At 45.3% G+C, this 25,611-nt stretch overlaps 1 protein-coding gene across 1 annotated transcript in view; it reads left to right on the top strand.

Annotated features, from left to right (window-relative positions):
- The window catches only part of SLC13A3 (solute carrier family 13 member 3), a 70,252-nt gene that overhangs the window by 15,619 nt on the left and 29,022 nt on the right, over nucleotides 1–25,611 (top strand). Inside the window, exons 2-4 of the mRNA XM_082272978.1 lie at nucleotides 10,828–11,093; nucleotides 12,886–13,049; nucleotides 18,955–19,021. Coding sequence (XP_082129104.1) covers nucleotides 10,828–11,093; nucleotides 12,886–13,049; nucleotides 18,955–19,021 — 497 coding nt within the window. The remainder of the gene's footprint in view (nucleotides 1–10,827; nucleotides 11,094–12,885; nucleotides 13,050–18,954; nucleotides 19,022–25,611) is intronic.

Below are 25,611 nucleotides of genomic sequence, written 5' to 3'. Positions count from 1 at the left end.
ACCTGGTTCCCAAATCAGACAAATGATAGGCTCCCATCCATTTATAGACCTCAAACCCTGTCTTCATTAAGTCTTATTTATTGTCCTCATTTTCTACGAGAGAGGAATTTACCAACAAACAATGGCCCCCTTGTGTATGCCACATCCATAAATAACTACTTTGGCAGCCACGTTGCTTCAAATTAATTTTAACTCTTTATAAAGTGTTCCACTTTGGCCAGCTCTTTTTTTTCTTCCTAAATCTAGTGAAATGTTTACATAACACAAAGCACCTAATCTCTATAATCCACGTGTTAATAAGCAGGGCCTTAAAGGAGATTATAAATTTTTCTCCTTTGTAAATTTCCACTACAAGGGGGATTCATTGGTTCAGGTGAGGAGTGTCACATTTTTTTGCAGTAATTCAGAGAGAGCAAACCAAGGAGTTTTAAAACGGGGCTATATATAGAATGTTGGTTTAAATAGAATCTGTCCCTTTGCCCCCATTAACTTAGAGTAGACTAAGCTTTGCCATGCTCCCGCGTCGCTCCTTATGCCCGTGAGAGGCCCGAGTCTTAAACCTGTGTAGGCCCTGTGTTGGACTGTTGCACAGGGTTTCCGACCTTCTCGTGGTCTGGTGATTAGCTGCCCAGGCCTGAGCCTGGAGGAAAGGGGAGAAGGTCACATGATCCACTGTACATGGAAGTACCAGATATTTCCTCAGCCTGTGGGCTAGGTGCAGTGGGCAGTGAGCACACATAATCCAAGTTTGGCAATAGCAATATATTGTAGAAAAGTTCAGCTCCTACAAACAGGCCCGGCAGAGAGGCAAATCCATCCAGAGCCACTTATAAACTGTAACAGCGGCGGAATGGTGGTCTGAAGGCTAGAGGATGCTGAGTTTCTGCCTTGTGTAGAGGAATGCGGCCTGGCTGGTCCACATCCAAAGGGGAGGCTTCCAAGAATGAGTAAAAGTATAAGAAAGGGATGTATTCCAGAGATAAAACTATAATCCTTCCACTTTATAAAACTCTGGTCCGACCGCATCTGGAGTATTCTGTCCAGTTCTGGTCGCCGGTCCTCAGGAGGGATGTGTTGGAGCTGGAGAGAGTCCAGAGAAGGGCAACTAAACTGATTAGGGGATTGGAGGACCTTAACTATGAAGAGCGGCTGCAATCGCTCGATTTATTCTCCCTGGAGAAGAGACGCCTGAGGGGGGACATAATAGCAATTTATAAATATCTTAATGGGGATCTCAGTTTAGAAAAAAAGCTGTTCAGTCGAAGGGATTGCATGAGGACAAAAGGGCATACAATGCGATTAGAGGAGAAGCGTTTTAACCTCAGGCAACGTGGGGGACTCTTTACAAGATTGTGGAATTCTCTACCACAAGAGGTGGTTTCTGCGGGAAGTATGGTGGCTTTCAAAAGACTCTTAGACGTACATCTCAAGGATCAGGACATTAAGGGCTATGTGAGATGATTACAGCCACACACACCTATACAGGTTGAACTGAATGGACTATTGTCTTTATTCAACCTCACCTACTATGTAACTATGTAACTATATAAGAAAAGGTAGACATATTCCCTGCACTCTCCAAACTCCTCAGGAACTTTTCCCCTATCTCTAAGAAACCTGTCCCTATGCTAGACATTTGCATAAAGTGCACCAAGCCCAGGAGCCAGAGTCTTAAGTAGACTCTGCCTGACCCAAGATGGCAGCCAAAGTCACTCGGGGCACCAGCATCCAATCAGATAGCTGCCAACCCTGTGACCAAGGAAATCATATAGGAACCTCTCACCTTCCTCTCCCATCTGCATTGCCGCCGCGGTCGAGCGCCACCTGCAGTTGAGAATAGACTGCACCTGCCTACAAGCCTTTCCGTGAATAAACTGAACAGAGTAGTGCAGTGAAGGTGAATATATATTGGTTGTGGGATTTCCTTCCCTACCAAGAAAGCCCATCACTTTGACCTGGATGGTGTTTATAGAAAAATCCCTGATTAAGGCTTTCTCCGGTGCTGGTGCAGAGCTTTAGCCTTTATTTGCATGATCTCAGCTGAAGGGGAAGAGCAGCGTGAACTTGGATATCTTCTTTCAAAAGAGATCACATGACCAAATACCTAGGCTTCGGTGATGTACTTACAGGTACAGAAGAAGCACTGTCTCCAAGAAACAAAAATATTTTGGCCTTTCTAATCTTGGTTTTAGCTCAGTATGATTTGAAATCACTTTCAGCAAAACCTAGGAGGCTTCAAAATAGAAACCAGACCTCTACAGTAATGGTCACACTATGGCCTGTCCTCTCATATTCTGTGTGGGTGCAATGAGAAGAACCTTCAGTGAAGCGTTGTACACAGTAAAGGCTCAGCTCCATCATCATTAGTGATTGGTAACAGCCAATGTGTTTTGGGGGAAAGCCTCTTCATTCCTATGAATTCTTCCCTGAATGTTTGTGGAGTGGTGCAGTGTGGTGCACCCACACAAAATTTACACCAGACCCAGGAGCCAGGGTCTCGGCTTGACCCAAGGTGGCTTCCAAAGTCATATCCAGGGCTTTTTTTCAGCGGGAACGTGGGGGAACGCAGTTCCGGCACCTCCAGCACTGAATGTATGTAATGGCAAGGAGTGCTGGGTTGTGCTACACTGTCTATTGATGCTGGCTGCTGCGGAACCTATTGTTGCTGGAGGGGATCTATTCCTGCAGGAGGATTTATTGCTACTGGGGAGATATAGTGTGGCTGCTGGGGGATCTATTATCTGTGGAAGAGATCTCATTTTGCAGGGGCGTCTATTGTTGCTGGGCTGGGTCTTATGTTGCTAAAGGGTCAGTTATTGCTGGGAAGGATCTACTGTTTAGGCAGCAGTCTATTGATGCTGGCTGCTGGGAGATTTGTTGCTGCTGCTGAGGGCCCATTGTTTCTGGCTTGATCTATTGTTGTTGGCTGCATGGGATCTATTTTACTGCTTTTTTGTTATCATTAACAAATTCAATACAAATTACTAGTACCACAAATGTTACTTTGTTCTGTATTTTATAAAAGGGATGGTACTGGGAGGTGGGTAATGGGTGGAACCAAGGAACGGTTCACGGAGGTAGGTAGGGGCGGAGACAAGGAGTAAGTCCAAAAGAGGGAGTTCCTGCATCTATTCTCTGAGAAAAAAAGCCCTGGTCATATCTAATGGAACGCTGCCTTGCTGTGACTGAGGAGATCATAGAGGAGCAAGGTTACTCTCAACATCCTCCTCTGCATGTATCGCTGCTGTGGATGAGTGCCACCTGCAGTGGGGAAAGTAGACTGCACCTGCCTATGTAGAACATCATCACGCATGCACTGTTTCGATGGTCGGCGGTCAAACGGTCGGGCGATATTCGGCCTGTGTATGTTGGCAACGTTTTCGACCAAGGAACACTTTTTCATAAGTCGGTGGTCGAATGATCAGGCGATATTCGGCCCGTGTATTCCAGCCATTACAAAGTCAAGTCTACCAAACCTGGAGTCCTGATCCTCCAAAACTAAATCTGTTAAGCATGGTCAGTAACACAAGGATCATCATATGTCCCGCTCCTTGGCTTACTTTGTGGTCGATATGAAGCTGAGGAAATAGGAGGGAGATAATAATTTTTTGGAGTGCCAGGGTGATCAAGACAAAGAACAGGTATACGGGGGTGCAGCAAAGGGAAGATAAATAAAAGCAGCTGCTGGGACCATTGCTTTGCCGTGTAGAGGTGTCAAACAGACAGCTGTATAGCTTAACTTTTTTAATTATATATCCATGTACTGCAGTATTTTTCTCTCAAAATACAATTGGATATTGACAGCAAAAGTCTTCATATGCTATTCTAATCTCACAGTGAATGGTCAAACAAAAACATTAATTTATCTAATCAACTATACAATTATCTTCTAAGCCAGTCGTTACATTGGCACATTTAGATAGTCACCAGACATGGCCACAACCAGGCTTTAGATCAGGGGTGGGGAACCTATGGTTCGGGGGCTGTATGCGCCCCCAAAGTCATCTGGTCCGGCCCCCCATGCAGCTGAGTCTGTGTCTCTCAGCTGATCTGTCAGAATGGAGCCGATGCTTCCTGTATAGTTCCGGCTCCATTATGACAGTCTGAGTGAGTCACAGGCGGAGTGATATCAAATGCACTCCGCCTGTGACCAATACAGGAAACATCACCTCTTCCAGCCAGAGTTAGCAGTACTCACAGCAGTACCAGCCAGAACCAGAAGTACACACAGCGGTACCAGCTAGAACCAGCAGTACACACAGCAGTACCAGTCAGAACCAGCAGTACACACAGCAGTACCAGTCAGAACCAGCAGTACACACAGCAGAACCAGCAGTACTAGCCAGAGCCAGCAGTACCAGCCAGAGCCAGCTGTACCTACAACAGTACCAGCCAGCAGTACCTACAGCACAGTACCAGCCAGCAGTACCAGCCTGAGCCAGCAGTACCCACAGCAATACCAGCCAGCAGTACCAGCCTGAGCCAACAGTACCTGCCTGAGCCAGCAGTACCAGCCAGCAGTACCCACAGCACAGTACCAGCCATCAGTACCAGCCTGAGCCAGCAGTACCCACAGCAGGACCAGCCAGCAGTACCAGCCTGAGCCAGCAGTACCCACAGCAGTACCAGCCAGCAGTACCCACAGCAGTATCAGCCTGAGCCAGCAGTACTCACAGCACAGTACAACCCAGCAGTACCAGCCTGAGCCAGCAGTACTCACAGCAGTAGCAGCCAGCTGTACCCACCAGCAGTAGCAGCCAGCTATACCCACCAGCAGTACCCGCCAGCAGTTCTTTTCAAAACGTACCACCACAAAAAAGTCGACTGCGCTACAGACTGACCAACGCAAACCTTGAAAAACCTGTTGCGAGTAGCAACATCATCAATACCATCTAACATCACACACCTCACCAAAGAGAAGCAGTTGCAGCCATCACATTAGGGTTGAGTTAATTAAATGTTTGACCAAATATAACAGGCTAATTTTTAAGGTGATAATTTTGTACGCCCCCCGAATGATTTTATAAATACCCAAATGGCCCTTGGCAGAAAAAAGGTTCCCCACCCCTGCTTTAGATACATGAATTCTCCTCAGATACTTGTTTTTTTCTGCTTTCTGAACTATTTCGCCCCCCTCTCCTTTTTTTATCATCTCCTTATGATACTGTGTACTGAGCGGACAGGTTGTGAAGGTCACGTCCCATATTAGTTCAGCTGTTCACTCCCTATAGGGATTAAAGGAACATTAGACTGAAACCTGGGTTATAGGGAAATTTTGAAGGCAAAATGGACTCATTAAATAGATTAGATATGTATCTATCAAAGATAGTGAAAGCAAAGTCGTTTAGCACTACATATTAGATCATTTGTAATGAAAATAGGTCTTACGGATGTGAAAATCAATGGAGAAAAGGCTTACACAAAGGGTGGTAGAACACAGCATGACTGTGGCTGAGCAACAAAACAAAGAGTGTGAAGTGTATTTATAAAAGAGCCACATGGCAGATGGAAAAAAAAAAAAGGAAACGGCAAAAGTGTGTGTAAGGCGTTAGAAGAGAAGGAGATAGGAAATGAACTGTAGATTGGGTTTATTACCTTGCAATTAAAGATGGACTCCATACACAGAAACTTACTGTCACAATCAGGGGCCAGGCTCGATGACCAGTTGCTATAGCAATAGCGGAACTACCACTGACCAGCAGGATAGGTACACAGGCAGTTACCCTGGTGCATAACAGGGGCTCCCCTGAGGTGCATGGTCAAGTACTAATCGGTATTCACCAGAGCTCCTAATGGTGGAGATTGATTTTGCTGTGTGTTTGTACCAGATTGTCGTCCTCAGGATTGCCCCACCAGGAGGTGAGCAAGCCGGGGTCCAGTAGCAGATATACCGTATATACTCGAGTATAAGCCGAGTCTTTCAGCACATTTTTTTGTGCTGAAAAGGTCCCCCTCGGCTTATACTCGAGTCAAGAAAAAAAAAAAAGTCCCTGGCCGCTCCGACGTGCTTAAGCTTTAAAAATGGCGCCGCCCGGCGCATACATGTCACCGCGGATGCGCCGCCGCTCGGGAGAGGCTGGGAATAGCCGAAAGTATACGAGCGGCGGCGGCGCGTGCGCAATGACATGTCGGCACCGGGCGGCGCCATTTTTAAAATGAAGGCACCTCTGGAACAGGTAAGTGAAACAGCTGCACTACCTGCCATTATGCAGGGCTGCGGGCATACTACAAGGGATGCAGTGCTGTACCATGCCCACAGCACTGCATCTCCTGTAGTATGCCCACAACCCCGGATCCTCTTGTACCATGCCAGTCACCCTGCCTTCTCCTGTACCATGCCAGTACCCTGCATTCTCCTGCACCATGCCAGTACCCTGCATTCTCCTGTACCATGCCAGTACCCTGCATTTTCCTGCACCATGCCAGTACCCTGCATTCTCCTGTACCATGCCAGTACCCTGCATTTTCCTGCACCATGCCAGTACTCTGCATTCTCCTGCACCATGCCAGTACCCTGCATTCTCCTTTACCATGCCAGTACCCTGCATTCTCCTGCACCATGCCAGTACCCTGCATTCTCCTGTACCATGCCAGTACCCTGCATTCTCCTGCACCATGCCAGTACCCTGCATTCTCCTGTACCATGCCAGTACCCTGCATTCTCCTGTACCATGCCAGTCACCCTGCATTCTCCTGTACCATGCCAGTACCCTGCATTCTCCTGTACCATGCCAGTACCCTGCATTCTCCTGTACCATGCCAGTACCCTGCATTCTCCTGCACCATGCCAGTCACCCTGCATTCTCCTGTACCATGCCAGTCACCCTGCATTCTCCTGTACCATGCCCACCGCCCTGCATTCTCACCCTAGGCTTATACTCGAGTCAATCATTTTTCCCATCTTTTTGTGGTAAAAGTAGGGGCCTCGGCTTATACTGGGGTCAGCTTATACTCGAGTATATACGGTAATAAGGATAAGGATCAAGCAGAAGCGTAGTCAAGGAACAAGCCAAAAGGTCAGTAACGAGTAGTTGCAGGTTGGGATCAGGCAGAAGCGTAGTGGAGGAACAAACCCAAGGGTCAATAATGAGTGGTAACAAAATATAGACGACATATGGTAAGACAGGAGCACAATAATCTGGCAAAAAGGAAGGGCAGAGACATGGCTTAGAACAGGAAGTTCATGGGAGGAGCAAAGAGTTCAGGGTTCAAGGCAAACAAGGTTCAAGTCAGGATCATTAAAAAAGAAAAAATGCCCAGGGATCTGTTCAGTATTCCAAGTAGCTCAGCAAAAAGAGACATTGCCTGAGTCAGCACACGGTTCCGGGTTTAAATCCAGGCTCTGACACATTTACATGTATTCCTCAATAGCCACAAACTTTGTGTGCACCAAACGCCTTTGCGAATCAAGATGTTACTTTTTAAAAGTAGCAGTGACATCGTCACTGTGCTGTACACAGCCTGTGCAGAGAGCAGAGCTGTGGGAGGGGGCCCTGCAGCCCCACCCACTACAGGCTGCTTGCATAAAAACACAGGAGGGGGGTGGAGATAAGACCAGCCACCCTGCAGAAGGAGAGAGAGCAGTCATGAGCAGTCTTTATTACAGAGGTAAAGATTCCCACTAGATCACTGCATAGATCTGGAAGAAATACGCAATGCACACAAGATTCAGTAAGAATACACACAATGAATGCATTTAGATAATATTCCCTGGAATTCAGCTTTAGAGTTTTTACTGATGTCACTGTCCCCAATCTGAGAGAATTCACCTACAGACCAGTACAAGCTCTTGGAGAATTTAACTTTTACCCACTTTACTAGGAAAAGTGCTCTTTTGGCTGCCCCATTGGAAAGATTCTCACTTCCTGTGATGGTGACACAGCAGGAAATGAAGAAAAACATCCCCAAACACTTGAATAATGTCTTTCTGAGAAGCGAAGGAGATGCTTTAAAGAAATCTTGCCACTAGAGTCTCTGAGAGATATAAGAAACTGGCAAGTGATTTTACCCAGTTGATGTTTAGCTAAAAGCGAAATATCAGTTGTGGGTGGAACTGGCCTTTAAACTGAATAATGTGTTCTTTTATGTGCTGGAAAAGTAAAGTCTTTCTGTTAACACAAGACTTCCTACACTCACTTAGATGGCACCATGACTTTAAACTGTAGTAATATATACTGTGTATGCAAATACACAGGCAACAAATGGTGGCATGATGGCAGTCATAGCATCATGAGACTAACCCCCCGGCAATATATCAATACATAAGAATGGGCATGATATGGTTCAGAAGGGGGGGGGGGATGCTCACTCGCCCCCCCCCCCCCCCTTGTTCCTGGGCTGCATGCTGGGATAAGGGTCTGGTATGGATTTGGGGGGGTACCCCACACAATTTGTTTAAAAAATGTTGCCGTGGGGTTCCCCTTAAAATCCATACCAGACCCACAGGGCCCCCACGCCATTTTTCTATTGCTGGCAATGTTTTTATTTTTTTCATTCAGCTATCAGCGGGGAAGCCCATTGACAGCTGATGACTCATCCGCAGTGTTCCCTTTAAGGTGCGCGCGTGCGCGGACGCGCAGTGGAAATTACGTCCCGCGCAAGCACCTAGTTAGACGGCGCAGCCGCAGACGGAGCGGCCAGGGAGCAGAGCGTGCACCCCGAGAGCACGCCCATCGTGTGACAATAGCGAATGAAAATTCGCTATTGTCATACGGGTCCTCCTCCTGGCCAATCAGGGAGCGGGTCCTCCCGCTTCCTGATTGGCCGAAAGGCCAACTTCATGCCATTGGCCGAGGAGGAGGCACCGGGACTCGGGAGGATGGAGACGCGGGAAGCTGGAAGCCGGGGACTGAAGACAGAGTGCCGTGACCGTCCGTGAGGTAAGTGCACGGGGTCGCGGGGGGGCAATGCTGTGGCACTCTGCAATTTATTGGGGGCATTGCTGTGGCACTCTGCATTTTATTGGGGGCAATGCTGTGGCACTCTGCAGTTTATTGGGGGCAATGCTGTGGCACTCTGCAGTTTATTGGGGGCATTGCTGTGGCACTCTGCAATGTATTGGGGGCATTGCTGTGGCACTCTGCAATGTATTGGGGGCATTGCTGTGGCACTCTGCAATGTATTGGGGGCATTGCTGTGGCACTCTGCAATGTATTGGGGGCATTGCTGTGGCACTCTGCAATGTATTGGGGGCATTGCTGTGGCACTCTGCATTTTATTGGGGGCAATGCTGTGGCACTCTGCAGTTTATTGGGGGCAATGCTGTGGCACTCTGCAATTTATTGGGGGCAATGCTGTGACACTCTGCAGTTTATTGGGGGCAATGCTGTGGTACTCTGCAGTTTATTGGGGGCATTGATGTGGCACTCTGCAGTTTATTGGGGGCATTGATGTGGCACTCTGCAGTTTATTGGGGGCAATGCTGTGGCACTCTGCAGTTTATTGGGGGCATTGCTGTGGCACTCTGCAATGTATTGGGGGCATTGCTGTGGCACTCTGCAATGTATTGGGGGCATTGCTGTGGCACTCTGCAATGTATTGGGGGCATTGCTGTGGCACTCTGCAATGTATTGGGGGCATTGCTGTGGCACTCTGCAATGTATTGGGGGCATTGCTGTGGCACTCTGCAATGTATTGGGGGCATTGCTGTGGCACTCTGCAATGTATTGGGGGCATTGCTGTGGCACTCTGCAATGTATTGGGGGCATTGCTGTGGCACTCTGCAGTTTATTGGGGGCATTGCTGTGGCACTCTGCAGTTTATTGGGGGCATTGCTGTGGCACTCTGCAGTTTATTGGGGGCATTGCTGTGGCACTCTGCAGTTTATTGGGGCAAGCTGGTCACTCTGCATTGACGTCCCCCCCCCCCCCCCAATTGCTCAATCTAAAGGTTTGCGCTCAGAAATTTTTTTATTTGCTCAGCACAGTAAAAAATTAGAGGGAACATTGCTCATCCGTTGTTAAGGACGCAGCGGCCGGCTTCCTGGCCCACTCCTTAACAACCAGCAATTCACTATGCCCTAAATAGGCAAACCTTAGAATGCACTGTGCAGCGCACAGTGCATTTTGGGGCTCTCAGTGGGCGACCATCCCGCTGAGCCTCCTGCAAATTCGGGTGTTCACCGAACTTTTGCTCGGCTCGAACTTTTCACCCAACTCTATTGGGCAACTAACAGGCAACTATGATAATACATGGGACATAAGCAGATAATCTTGTCAATATATGGGTAACAAAGCTCAGTCATGGTAACAAATGGGCAGTCATGGCAATATATGGGCAACAAATGAGTGATCATTACAATATGTGGGCAACAAATGGGTATTCAAATTAATGAAGCCACAAAAAAAAGAGAGAGGGCCTACCAACCTAGTGCACTATCCTAAAACCATTGCTTTAGTAATGTAAAAAGTGGTAAGCATTATACTGCATCAAACCTCATCACATAGCACAGCATAACCTAGTCCACAGTACATCATATAAGAAAGAAGAAAGTGCAGACTTAATAGGCTGACGCGTTTCGAGGACTAGCCTCTTCCTCAGAAGAAAGCTATGGTTTTAGAATAATGCACTAGGTCGTGCTCCCTCTTTCTCTTTTTTGTGGTTTCATTTGTTCCAGACTTCTCCAGTCTTATGAGGGCAGTAAGACGAAACTTATCCATACAAGCCAGGATAAAAATATAGCTTATTAACACTTTGTTGGCCCACTCCCATGCGCAGGAGATTTTGTGCTTGTGACTATTTCAATACATTTAAATTAATATATGGACAACAAACTAGCAATTGTTTGATATGTAAATAAATGAGAACCAATTTTCTTTATGGTTGCAGGAAGGAAAATGTCTCTTTGTGGTCCTGCTGATGGCCTTCTACTGGTGTACGGAGGCTCTACCTCTGGCGGTTACTGCCATGCTTCCAATAGTGCTATTCCCTTTCCTGGGCATCCTCCCCTCCAGCAAGGTTTGCCCGCAGTACTTCTTGGACACAAACTTTCTGTTTCTTAGTGGATTGCTCATGGCTGCTGCTATAGAGGAGTGGAATCTACACAGACGGATTGCCCTCAAAGTCCTCATGTTGGTGGGAGTACAGCCCGCCAGGTACTGTATTTTTTAAAATTTATTTATATCATACTAGTAACCCAGCTTTGGTCTGCATTTAGTAAATCAGTAGGGGTTTGCTGAAATAACTGAAACATTCAGCCTATTAGATGTCTGATGTGTGTGATAGCGTTGGACTAATAAGAGAAAACATTGGTCCAATAGATCTACCATGATTTTACTTTCAAATAAGCAAATCTATGAGTGGAGTCTAGTACGGTTGGACCCTGTTCTGGTCCTAAGCTGCTACCTATCTGAAAGTGAACCAAGGAAGCACCCAATTCTTGAATGTATATGGAGCAGCACCTTATACAAAATGCATATTACTTAAGAGACTTTCTTAAACATCTAATAATTAAGAGCACCAGACATGGGCATCCGCAGGTAGGGGCAAGGGGGGGCAAATGCCCCCCCTTGGAATCTCAACTCCCCCTTTTAAGTGGTTGTTAAGCCAGTTTATACCATCCTGTCTGTTCTGTTTAATAATCATGTGTGCCTGTGTGTCTGTGTTTTAAAAAAATAAGCTGTTCTTTACCAGTATTCAGAGGGCCGAGCGCCGCTCACGTGACCCGTCGGCTCTCTCCTCTCTCCGGCTGACAGCTGCCTGCAGCGGGCGGGGCCAAGGATTCCTCACTGATGTCAGTTGGGAGGGGAGGAGGAGGGGAAGAGGAGAGGAGGAGAGAGGTGGCGGGTCTCGTGAGCAGCGAGTGACACTCTATACTTGTAAAGAATGTCTTATTTTTATAAAAAACAGACACAGGGGCACACAGGATTATTAAACAGACTGTAGACAGGATATGAAACTTTAAATGAAACTACAGCAGCAGGAGGGGAGGGGAGGTGGGCACTGACACAGGAGCAGACAGGCAGGGAGGGGGGGGGGTGGGGTGGGGAGACGACAGAGGAGGACAGGAGGGCTGCAGATGACGAAGGCACATAAACTGACCACGGTGTCAGGGCTCAGCAGCCAAGGTATACCGTGGTCAGTTTACAGAGGGGAGGACATAGCCAGGCAGGATCAGCCAGGTATTTTAGGTGATAGAAGGGGCCAAATTACACAGCAAAGCACTGTGCTGTATAACATGCTTTAAGGGGTGGAGCATGGGTGACCTTAAAATTATGCCCCTCCTGAAAAAAGTTCTGCGGACGCCCATGGCACCAGATGCAGCCAACCCATTTCGGGGAGAAAAGCCTCACTTATTTTCGGGGGTTGAGCAGTTGACGTTTATACAATCACAACAGAATTCACAAAGGGACCAGTGTTAAAGCTTGAAGCCTAGCATCTCCTGACAGCACTGTAGACATCAACTGCTCTAGCCCAGAAAAAGGGGGAGGCTCTTTCCCCATGTCTGGTGCTCTCAACCATTAAATGTTTCAGAAAATCCTTTAAATAAGGATTTTTTTTTTACTAGGTGCTTCTCCATATACCTTCCCACTGGTACTGTCCCACACTACAAGAATTTAATTGACTGCTATCGGTGATACATGGGAGGAGACTTAATAAAACTGGAGCTCTCAGAATCTGCTTCTAACTGCAGCTTGTTCAATTAAGCTTTGACAAAAAAAAAAAAAAAAACCTGGCGGCTGATTGGTTTCTATGCAGAGCTGCACCAGATTTGTATGCTCCAGGTTTAGTAAATCTTTGCCATGGTGTCTAAAGCAATTCTTCATATGTGTGTGTATACATATATGCATTTAACTGCAGCCCATAATTTTACATGTTTTGCAGCATCTGATTGGCCTCTACTTATCCTCTCCGTAGACACCTTTTTTTTTTCTTTTTATTTTGCAGACTCATACTGGGGATGATGATGACCACGGCTTTTCTGTCCATGTGGTTAAGTAACACTGCCTCCACCGCCATGATGCTTCCCATAGCCAACGCCATCCTGAAGAGCCTCTTCGGAGAAAGGTTTAATGAAGGAAAAGGGGCGAAGGGCAGTGAGAATAACCCAGGTAATTCAAACTGGCATAGATGGTGACAATGGTTCTTGATGGAGAGGTCCATATTGGAGTCCACTTTTCCTTTTTGGAAGTGTATAGTGTGTACGTATACATATTTCTTATGGCTCATTTCCACTGAGCTTTCTGGTACGGTTCGGTATGGTACGGTACGCTATTTATGCCGTTTCCATTATGAATGGTACCCTAATTCCGAACCGTACCGTACCACTTTTTTGGTACCCTTTCGTTGGGGTATTAAGCACAATAGTACCGTACCAACAGGGTGGAGCTACACTCTGCAGAACTTGATTGGTTGACAGAGAATCGTCGATCACAGCTTTCTTGCTACACCACGCCTATCATGAAAGGGTACTATTGGCAGTGGAAACGCAAGGTGTACCGTTCCGAACCGTACCGTACTGAACCGAACCGTACCGTACCACTCAGTGGAAACGAGGCATTATTTATTATAATCAGGGCTAAAGGAAGTCCTGCTTATTGCAACTGGTAGGACCCAACACTCATTTTCCCATTTACCAGACTTATCTTAGCTGCTGTCCATAAAGCCTTTTAATTACACAGCTCAATATCTCAAGTTCAGGTGGACACAAATAACTATGGATGATTTTGAGATGTTAAAGACCATCTTGAATTTCTATATAAATTTTCTTGTTACATTAACCTCAATATAGTGACTTAACGCCACAAGAAAACCATAAAAACAAACTTTATTGGTTTGGGGTGATTTTGGTTTTAGTGTAAATGCCTCTGCACCACCTTTGTGTTTGGGGGGAAAAAAAGTTGTACATGTGCGGGAAAATGAAGAAGCCATTGGCGTTTACACCAATATGGCTGCATACAGCTACTCACTTGTATGGGCTACTGTATGTGGCACCTGCAGCTCCCTGGCTGTGGGAAAGTTCTGGGGATTTTACACTAGTGGCCTGTAGACATGCATGTGCCTGAGGCCTTTGTATTTAACATTGGTATCTTTATTCCAAGTAAACATTTAATACAGGATAGACTCAGGGCACCAATGAGGTTTTCCAAAATAAAAGCGCATATGACACTCTTTGCTTTAGGACTGTGTCTCTCCAACTGAAACATTACACACCTGTGCAGAACAGAGAGAGAGGGAGTGTGAGTCATCCCCAAACTCATTTAGCTGTGTATGTAATCTTGGACCATATCCAATAATTTGCTGATGCAAACAGTATCATTAGCAGTAATCAGCATGGGTTTACAAAAGGTCGCTCTTGCCAAACCAAGCTATTAACATTCTATAAGGCAGTGAGTTGCCATCTGTACAAAAGTAGGCCAGGAGATATGGTGTATCTGGCTTTTGCAAAAGCATTTGATACAGCCCCCCCCCAAAAACGCTTAGTCTACAGGCATGGGCCATAGGGTTTGTCCTTGGAAAGAAAACTGGCTACAGGGGCGTTTTCAAAGAGTGGTGATAAATAACGTGTACTCAGGCTAGAGGTCTGTCGTGGTTAGTGGGGTAACCCCTGGGCTCTGTCCTGGGACCAATTCTGTTTAATTTTTCCATAAATGATATAGAGCAGGGGTGTCAAACTCAATTTCATTGTGGGCCACATCAGCATTATGGTTGGCCTCAAAGGGCCGGCTGTGTCTGTAGGACTAAATGTCCAAAGCGCCACCCCCCTTACATCAGATGCCAAGAGCCCCCCCATCATCAGGAGTCAAGGGTCCCCCACCCTTCCTTACATCACAGTGGGGGCAGAGCTGGGAAGCAGAAAGTGCAGCGTCTTGAGGAGGACAGAAGTCTTCTGAATGCTGAGACCAGGGGAGGTGGAGATGAGGGGTTGCTGCAACTGCACAGAGAGCCGCAGGATATGAAGAAGGAGTTCTGTCTTCCTCTCTGCTGCCGACTTCTGAGACAAGGGGGTGGTGGAGATGAGGTGAATGCTGCAGCTGCAGGAGACATATAAGGGCCACATAAAAATGACCTGGAGGGCCAGATTGGGCCCGGGGGCCTTGTGTTTGACACATATGATATAGAGGATGGGATAAGTAGCTCAATCTCAGTGTTTGCTAATGACACAAAAATAAGTAGGGCAATAGCATCACAGCAGGATATAGAAACCTTACAAGAGGACCTGAATAAATTATTGGCGTGGGCAACTAAATGGCAAATGAGATTTAACATTGAGAAATTTAGGTAATGCACTTGGGGGATAAAAATATAAATGCAAGTTACTCACTAGGGAGAGAACCTCTGGGGGACCTCTGGGACTCTGCTCAACAGCCAAAGACCCCGAGCACATGTGCTCCTGGCTTTTATACCACACCCCACAATGCGCTGAGACCACCAGTCTGTGCCAATCACTGAGGCTGTATCAAAGCTTGTGTGCCCATTGGTCAGGTTTCCACCACCGTCCAACATGCCTCCCTATTGGACCAGTGTGAAACACTCCCTAGACTGGATGAATGACACACTGAGCACCATGAGCAGACCTAACTCATAGATCCTGCTCCATGTTAAGCAAAGAGCCACATAGATTTTGCCTGCTGCTCCTCTGATAGGCAGACAGAGCCAAAACTATAGTCTCTCACTAGCACCTACCTAGGAGGGTGCTACAAAAAATATATATTATTTTTTGTTGCAGGAGCCTGTAAAGCATTGCACCTGTGATCAACAGATCACTAATGCCAACACGTGTGCTACGGATCTGTCAGACATCGGTTTGCTCATACCTCGTATGAGGAAGCCTATACATTCTAACAGGAAGACTCACTGAACTACCACATCGCTCACAGCACCGTGGTAGTTCATTGAAAACTACAAGCCGACAGCCGCAAAGGCTAGCGAACCTAGTAGTTTTCCATTTACAGAGGACTGTGAATGAGTGACGGGGCCAGAGCCCTGTACAACCATGTCTTTTTTAAATTCCTTCAGCGGACACGGGGAGAACAACCCTGGTTTGCTTTCACAATGGGGATTGGGGGGGGGGGGGGGGTCTGGTGCATTAATAACATGTTACACCTTGAATATGGGTGTAACATGTTATGAAAGGTGAACTTATCCTTTAGGCATAACAGCTAAAATTAGCCTGGTATACGTTTGAAAAAGTCTCTAGAATTGCTGGTTGATAGCGTGAATATGAAATACCCATATGCAAAATATGTTAATCCTGAGCATAATAAAGAACTATATACAAAAACGATGCATTCCCTTTAAAAGAACAAAAATGTTGTCTGTCATGATCTACTTATACTGTTTTGTCTGCATTAAGGACGGTCGGGTTAAAGGTCTATCATTATGAGACAGATTATAAATTAGATTAAATATTCAACGTTTAACAAGACAGAGCAGGAGAATACATGATGTCTCTGCCTTTTTCACCTAATGATCCCCCGTATTTCCATCCACTTTAGGTCTATATCAAAATTATCCCTAGTCCTTATACCTTGATGTAGTAGCAAACCCGGGGTATTGCAGGAGCAGAATGTAACATTTATACCCAACATTCTGGTGTCCTGTATTGCATCACTCCAGTGTAGTACCTGATAAGAGGCTTGTCCGGATGTTCAGAGCTGTGGATTCTCATAAATAGACAGGGTAGAGGAGACACTGGAACTATAGCATAAACCTTTCCATCAAATAAATAGGAGCACGCTCATGTGCCCGAGACTCACGGAGCTAAAAAATAGGTTGGAAGTCCCATTCAGACATCTAAGCAAGCTGCTTTTTTTTTTTTTTTTCAATTAACATTTTATTGAGATGAAAAAAAAAAAAAAAAAATACAGTAACAGAGAATAAATGGGCATACATTCAAGAGTACAAGTAGAGCCACCAAACGGCAGGCCAAAGTATGAACACAGATAACCCAACAGTAGCCATGTAACGCTTAAATTTGAAAATGACAACAGTAACATGAACAGCCAAATGATGGGGACACGGAGGGTACTCATATGTTCAGAGGAGCTATCAGTGCGTGTGAGTAATGCCAACCATGAGTGTACGGACCAATATCTAGCATGGGTGAACACCTGTTCGGTGTTCCGAATAATAGAACAACGTGTTAAGGTCCGGATAGCCCCCCACTTAAGGGTAGAGAACCCTAAAGGATTCAAGTGCGTGTAGAGAGAGAAAGAAAAGACAGAAATATGAGAGAGAGAGAGAGAGAGAAAAGCTGCTTTTTTTATTCTAGTTGCTAGCAAAGTACCTAAACCTGTCTTTATAGTATCCTTCTGTCAGAGCCGCTATTAGAAATCATGGGGCCCCATATAGCCTTCCTGACGGGGCCCCCCTACACCCCTCTGGGTGCAGCGGAAAAAAAGCACTGACTTTATCTGCCTACGCTTTGCAAATGGAAAAAAGTCCCTCCTCTGCTCCCACCTCCTGGACCCCTCTGTTAACCCGATGGGGCCCAGGGAAATTTAATTAAACCCTGGTAGGCAAGTAGGAGTGAGGGTGTGGTCTAGTAAATCAATTAATTTATTGAGGCAGAAATGAAAAAGCTGCTCTGGGCCCCTCTGTTTAGCTGATGGGGCCTGGGCCCAGTACAACAGGACTGGTTGTACTGCCTTATCAGCGGCCCTGCCTTCTGTTATTTGTGTACAGCAGAGGAGAGAAGAGTGCAGAGGTGGGGGACTTGAGTCACATGACTTGACTTAAGTCAGACTTAAGTCACCAGTTTGAGGACTTGAGACTTGCTCAATAAAAGACTCGACTTGACTTTGACTTGGTATTCATGACTGAGACTTGACTTTGACTTGAGACATATGACTCGAAATGACTTTACTTTTTTAAGTTATTAAATATTTGCATTTTCTCAAGATGTGTTAAAGCAAAATGAATATGCTGTTATGTTTCTGACACCACAGTCACTTAAAACACCTCAGTATGTTCTGATTTTTAGGACACTGGCTGTTTAACAATAGAAATACTTAACATGTTTTTAGTGACTGTGGCGATGAAACATGACCGGAGGAAGGATTTTGAGCTGTTTGGGCATTCAAAGTGTTTCTTGAGCCCCGGTTCACACTACTGCGTGTGCGGGGTTCGCATGTCATGTCGGAGCGCACTGCTCCGACATGACATGCGATCAGCTGAGCGGTGCGAGTTTAGCCATACAGTTTGTATGGCTAAATTCGCATCGCACCCGCAGCAAACACGCACAGGAGGCATTTTTGCTGCCGCATCAGGATCGGATCGCACATCGGTTCACACTTGTGCGATCCGATCCTGTGCGAACTGCACGATCGCACTGCGATATGCGATCAAACTGGGGGTGTCGTTAAGATTACATTGACACCCCCAGCGGATCGCATATGGCAGTGTGAACTGCCGGGGGTGCGTGTGCGATGCGGGAACAGGCTGCGAATTCGCAGCCTTCCCGCATCGCATCAGTGTGAACCGAGCCTTAATGTGCCAAGAAAAAAGCACAAAAGCAGTTTTGTTAATGTTGAAAATAAAACAAAACCTTTCCTGACCACTGACTTTTAACTGATTTAAAGGTGAAAATTGGGGTAGATCAGTATTTTGACTTGATTTGTCACTTGACCAAAATAAATGACTTGACTTGCTTGACTTCTAGCAGGGACTCAACTTGACTTGCTTGCTTTTCACCACAGTAACTTGGGACTTGCTTGAGACTTGAAAGTAAAGACTTGAGACTTGCTTGTGACTTGCACATGTGTGACTTACTCCCATGTCTGGAAGAGTGGTGACCTGATCAGTGTTCTGCTACTCCTTCCCTATCCAATCACAGACTTTGCAGTGTACTCTGTTGTGGGTATCCAGGACGCTCACCAATATAATTCTCATTTTGGTTTAATAAATATGGTTTCTAAAAATATGATATACATTTTTGTTTCTCAAAGATTTGAAAAAAAGACATTTTAACGTGAAAAAGTGTAGATCTAATGAACTCATTCATCTGTCTTTTAGCTTCTTTGCAAGAAAAGGGATTACATCCAGTGTCAACGGAACTGCAGCTGCTTACCGGCATGGAGGAGTAAGTCTGTTCTGTATTCAGTTATTTGTCAAGTAAAAGACAATAATCAACCTTCATGTTACCCCGCTGTGATCTTACGCTTAGTAATCTGCTATTTGTATGCAATAGGGAAGTATAGGGAAGGATTAGCACCCCTGGCAATGTTTCTGTGGAGCCTTCCTCTCTTGGTGACAACTGTAACCTCCCACTGCTTTTTTGGGTGTCACAGGGACAGGAAGTGAGGTAAACCTTCCTCCATAGAGATGCAGACATAAATCAAAACCTGACAGAACCCTGTCTAAAACTAAAAAATAAATTGGCTAAAGTTAAACTTTTAGGCCCCTTTCACACCTGCGACTTGTCGTGTGACTCGGGACTTCAAAATCGAATGACAAGTCGTACTCATGGGCGTCCACAGAACTTTTTTCAGGGGGGAGCATTATTTTAAGGTGACCCATGCTCAGCCCCTTTCCCCCCCATAGATCCCCCTATAGAGCAGGCCAGGGTCCCCCATAGATCCCCTTTAGAGTAGGGTCCCCATAGATCCCCCCTTTAGAGCAGGCCAGGCCAGGGTCCCCCATAGATCCCCCTTTAGAGCAAGCCAGGGTCCCCATAGATACCTCTTTAGTCTTACCTTTTCATCTATATTGCGTGTGCTATCAGTTTTTCCCTGCAAAGAATATAAACAGTATATATACTTAACCCATATGACCCCCTTTAGAACAGGCCAGGATTCCCATAGATCTCCTTTAGAGCAGACCAGGGTTCCCATAGATCCCCTTTTGAGCAGGCCAGGATTCACATAGATCCCCTTTAGAGCAGCCCATGGTTACCATTGATCCCCTTTAGAGCAGACCAGGGTCCCCATAGATCCCCTTTAGAGCAGACCAGGATTTCCATAGATCCCCTTTAGAGCAGACCAGGGTTCCCATAGATCCCTTTTAGAGCAGACCAGGGTCCCCATAGATCCCTTTTAGAGCAGACCAGGGTCCCCATAGATCCCCTTTAGAGCAGACCGGGGTCCCCATAGATCCCCTTTAGAGCAGACCAGGGTCCCCATAGATCCCCGTTTAGAGTAGGCCAGGCCAGGGTCCCCCATAGATCCCCTTTAGAGCAGGGTCCCCATAGATCCCATTTTAGAGCAGGCCAGGAAATGTCCCCCCCTTACAGGCGCCCATGGTCATACCCCATGATTTCCAATGAGTACTGTTCATATCTGTGCAACTTCAAGTTGCAGTGACTTCAAAGTAGTCCAAGATTACACAGGCATTGCTTCAAGTCACGTCAAATTTGCGTGACTTTCAGGTCGCACAAGTGTGAAAGGGGCCTAAATGTTTGTTTACTACCTTGAGAAAATAAACTAAAGAGAAAAAAAAAGAAAATTAAATAACATTTGCGAGGAAATAAAAAATTCTGTCCAAACAGATAACTTTAAATGCAGAAAATTCCTCTGCTGCACACCTCTGACCACAATAGCAAATCTTAAAGTCATGCAGAGATCAGAACAAATGTTTTACTAACATAGGTGGGGTGTAAAACCAACTAAACAAACTGAGATAGCGCACTTATCAGCCTCCAATGAGTGTTTAGTACAGGGAAGGGTTTATGTAATCAATAGGTAAGAGGCTGATTCCTTTGTAGGACAGCCGGGAGATGTTTGCTCTGTATATTCAGGAGCCCTCCTATAGATATTATGCAACAATAAGTAGGAAAGGTGAAGGACGGGGTCAGCTAGGTCTGAGATTTGGGAATATTTGACATGTGTAGAGGGTTTGTACATATATATTTTATCTATCATGGTAAGGACTAAAATATGAAATGTTCAAAAATAATTTATGATCATTAAAAAATATTGCTTAGGGATATTTCATATTTACCTGTCCTGCTAGCAGATGAAGCTGCGGCTTCTATTTTACATGTTTAGGAAACTAACCTTAGCTTTAAAAAAAATAATAATAATTTGCAGAACTTAATAAGTTAACCCCTTCACGGCTAAGGGTAAAACAAATCTAAATGCCTAAGCACAATTTTGCAACTTTGACATGTGTTAGTAAAACCGTACATATCATCACAACTACAGTGCCTTGAAAAAGTATTCATACCTCTTGCAATTTTCCACATTTTGTCATGTTACAACCAAAAACGTAAATGTATTTTATTGGGATTTTATGTGGTAGGCCAACACAAAGTGGACGAAAAATTATAATCGGTTTTGAACATTTTTTTACAAATAAATATGTGGAAAGTGTAGCATGTATTTGTATTCAGCCCTCGGAGTCAATACTTTGTAGGACCACCTTTTCCTGCAATTACAGGTGCAAGTCTTTTTGGGGATGTCTCTACCAGCTTTGCACATCTAGAGAGTGAAATTTTTGCCCATTCTTCTTTGAAAAATAGCTCAAGCTCTGTCAGATTGGAGGGAGAGCGTCTGTGAACAGCAATTTTCAAGTCTTGCCACAGATTCTCAATTGGATTTAAGTCTGGACTTTGGCTGGGCCATTCTAACACATGAATATGCTTTGATCTAAACCATTCCATTGTAGCTTTGGCTGTATGTTTAGGGTCGTTGTCCTGCTGGAAGGTGAACCTTCACCCCAGTCTTAAGTCTTTTGCAGACTCTAACAGGTTTTCTTCTAAGATTGCCCTGTATTTGGCTCTATCCATCTTCCCATAAACTGACCAGCTTTCCTGTCCCTACTGAAGAAAAGCATTCCCACAACATGATACTGTCACCACCATGTTTCACAGTGGTGATGGTGTATTCAGGGTGATGTGCAGTGTTAGTTTTCCGCCACACATAGCATTTTGCTTTTAGGCCAAAAACTTTGATTTTGGTCTCAACTGACCAGAGCACCTTCTTCAACATATTGCTGTGTCCCCATATGGCTTTACGCAAACTGCAAACAGGACTTCTTATGGCTTTCTTTCAACAATGGCTTTCTTCTCGCCACTCTTCCATAAAGTCCAGATTTGTGGAGTGCACGACTAATAGTTGTCCTGTGGACATATTCTTCTACCTGAGCTGTGGATCTCTGCAGCTCCTCCAGAGTTACCATGGACCTGTTGGCTGCTTCTCTGATTAATGCTCTCCTTACCCAGCCTGTCAGTTTAGGTGGACGGCCATGTCTTGGTAGGTTTGCAGTTGTGCCATACTCTTTCCATTTTCGGATGATGGATTGAAGAGTGCTCAGTGAGATGTTCAAAGCTTGGGATATTTTTTTATAACCTAACCCTGCTTTACACTTATCCACAACTTTATCCCTGACCTGTCTGCTGGGTTCCTTGGACTTCACGATGCTGTTTTTTCACTAAGGTTCTCAAACAAACCTCTGAGGGCTTCACAGAACAACTGTATTTATACTGAGTAAATTACACAGAGGTGGTATGTACACCTCTGTAAAGTTAGGGGTGGTGTCAGAGTAAAGGGGGCTGAATACAAATGCATGCCACACTTTTCAGGTACTGGTATTTATATGTAAATATGTTGAAAACCATTTATCATTTTCCTTCCACTTCACAATTATGTGCCACTTTGTGTTGGTCTATCACATAAAATCCCAATAAAATACATTTACGTTTTGGGTTGTACCATGACAGAATGTGGAAAATTTCAAGGGGTATGAATACTTTTTCAAGGCACTGTACTTTGTGCAACCAGGTGGAATATACCTTGTTTTTTCAGGACAAATTGGGCTTTCATTTGGTAGTAAATGGTTACGGATATCTCCTGATTTTTTTTTTTATTATCAAAGGAAAACTGGCGCAAAATAATTAAAGAAAAAAAACATTTTTTTTAAAATGTAGCTATATATTTTTTTTTACTACCATAACCTACCAACAAAGAACAACCCAAAATAGTTTTCCCTGCTCCTCGAGATTGCAGCAATACCACATATGTGTATGTTATTTGTTGTTTGTACCCATAATACAGCCCTGAAGCAATAGTTTGCATTTTGCTTTTTTTTTTTTTTTTTTTTTTAATTGTCCTGCCTAAAACACACTGATACTAATGCTAATTAAAAAAAAAAAAAAAAAAATCATGCTCAAAACTTACTGATTCTGACCTTTGACCCTTACTTGACCCAAATACTAACCTTGATCAAACCTTGATCTAGGAATCTTTTTCTTTATTTTTTATTATTTGTTTATTTAATTTTTTTCCCTCTCTGCAAGGAATGAGAAAGATACAATATATCTTTCTTCTCCATTAACAGAGAGAGAAACACAGGGGCGGGTTTCACAGTGACTGATCACTGTTATAACCAATCAGAGGCTACCACAGTGATCAAGTGACCCGGAAACGGGAGTTACAGGTTCAAATTGTTAGTATGGGGCTCAGTGCCCTCTGTGCTAGGAGCATGCTGGGCGGCGCGCTCCCAGCACAAACTTAGATACGCATATATGTGGCGCAAGGAAAAAAGCTCACTTCTGTGAGGCCGCCTTTATGTGTTACTTCGATGGGAAGGCGTTAAGTTCAAATTTATACACACAGGGTAATAAGGAAGATGTGCAACTCCCCCATTTTCTGCCTTGTTCAGATGAGGTCAATCACAGATTCAATTTACAAGCGACAGTCTGAAAGAAAACAGCTTCTACTGTGTTCTGTCTATAGAAAACCCATAGTGCTTTGTGTTGTAGGTGTTCACTATATTATACCTTTGTAATATGTTTTTGTTTGCTAAAAAGAAAACAAAGTTTTAAAATAAATATAAATAAAATAAAACTGACCCAAATGCATTTTAGTTTCCCTGTAAGAAGGCAGTGCTAAATAGCAGTGATGATGGTACAACTCTCCATACCATCCAGTATAAAATACTATTTGTTTATGCAAGGTGTGCTTGCCATAGGACCCCTTTGGACCAGTGTCTAGGGGTGGCAGGCTATAGGTACATATAGCTGCAAGGGTATATTTTTTGTAGTCACAATGTATAGAATGGTATGTGTGCATTCAGGTGTCTTTATTTAGGGATCCTCAAACTACGGCCCTCCAGCTGTTGCGGCACTACACATCCCAAGAGGCATTGTAAAACTCTGACATTCACAGACATGACTAGGCACGATGGGAATTGTAGTTCTTGAACAGCTGGAGGGCCATAGTTTGAAGACCCCTGATTTAGGACCTGGATCACCTGCTGGTGGAAATGTGCTTCCCAACGTGGACGATTGCAGTTCCGGTGTCCACCAGCGGATGTCTACCAGCAGCCAGCAGTAATCAATTTCCACCTGATGCTGGTTCCTTGTAGACACCTGCTGGTGGACACTGGAACTACAACCTTCCATTCTCGGAAGCACAATTCCACCAGCAGGGTATCCAGGTTCTGACAGTTTGTTCTTTAATTTAGCTAATGAACTCTGGAATTTAATGACGGGAGAAAGAAACATTTCTCCAGGGTAGTGACCCAACAAGAGACTGGCAAGTATTGGATTTTGGATGATGAGGCTGTTAAAGGGTCATATATTAGCCTCTAGATGCTTTAGTAAACCAAGAACTGAGTACTGATTTATTTTGAGAGTTCTCAGTTGCACCCCCCTACATATTTGCAACTCAAATTGAACACTATTGTTTTTTTTTTTTTTTTTTAACAATCTTTATTTTCAACTTATCGCAAAAACACACAGTACAAGAAGAAAACGCATAGCAAAAACAGCGAATTAACCAATAGGCAAAGTGACAAGTGTTGCATGTGGGGAATAACAATCCCAAGCATCCAAAGGTGTAATGGCTTCGTAAACTTCAGGAAATAACAAGGGTTGGTGAACCATAGCCCAGGGGCGAGAGGCATGCCACCAGGCGTCAGCGGTGAACTCAAAAAATAAATAAATAAATAAATAAATAAATAAAAAAAAAGGAGGAACACTCAGTCTGCCTGGCGTGCGAAAAAAAAAAGAAAAAAAAAAAAAAAAGAAAAATCAGGAACGGCACCCCATTGGGGGCCTCCGGCGGGGCTCGCCCAGGGAGAGGGGGGCCAAATAGGGCCTCCAACATACCGCTCCCTGGGGAGTCGCCCCAGCAGAGGACATTCCCACTGCTCGACCCACCACCCAAGCCGGGCGGCGGGGAGGGGGGGGGGCCAGGTTTACGGCACACCATAGTAGCCAGTACTGATATCAGACAGAGCGTCCGCAACCCACCGGGTCAACGAACCCGACGCCGGTAGCATACCTATCGCAGGGCGTATACAACATAAGCTGTCAGCAGCACACAGTCAGTGAGAGGAACAGAACGAGAGGGGAAGAATAACAGAAATAGGAAAGAACAAAGGGGGGGGACAGTGGGAAAAAAAAAAAAAGGGGGGAAGAGAGTAACGTACCTGTTGCCACCCGGGCCCCACCCATCTCCGCCACACGTCCCATTTAGCGCTCTCCAGCTGCCGGCGGCGAGCAGCGCCCAATTGCAACCTAAGGGGAGGAGGAAGCTGGGTCTAGGGGCCGGGCCGTGGGCGAGGAGCTAGCCAAGTCCGCTAAGGACGGGTCGGCGAGCACTAATAGGGCTCTATCCAGGCTGGAGGGTACAAGGGCAGGGTCACCAACATGGTCCAGCCAGGGTCTCCACTTCTCTGCATCGCGGTCACTGGTCCCCCTGCATTTAGCAAGCCATTCTTCCGCATCTC

Source organism: Pelophylax lessonae (assembly GCF_965119305.1).
Source record: "Pelophylax lessonae genome assembly, chromosome: 11".
NCBI lineage: Eukaryota > Metazoa > Chordata > Amphibia > Anura > Ranidae > Pelophylax > Pelophylax lessonae.
This window is presented reverse-complemented; position numbering and strand designations above follow the sequence as displayed.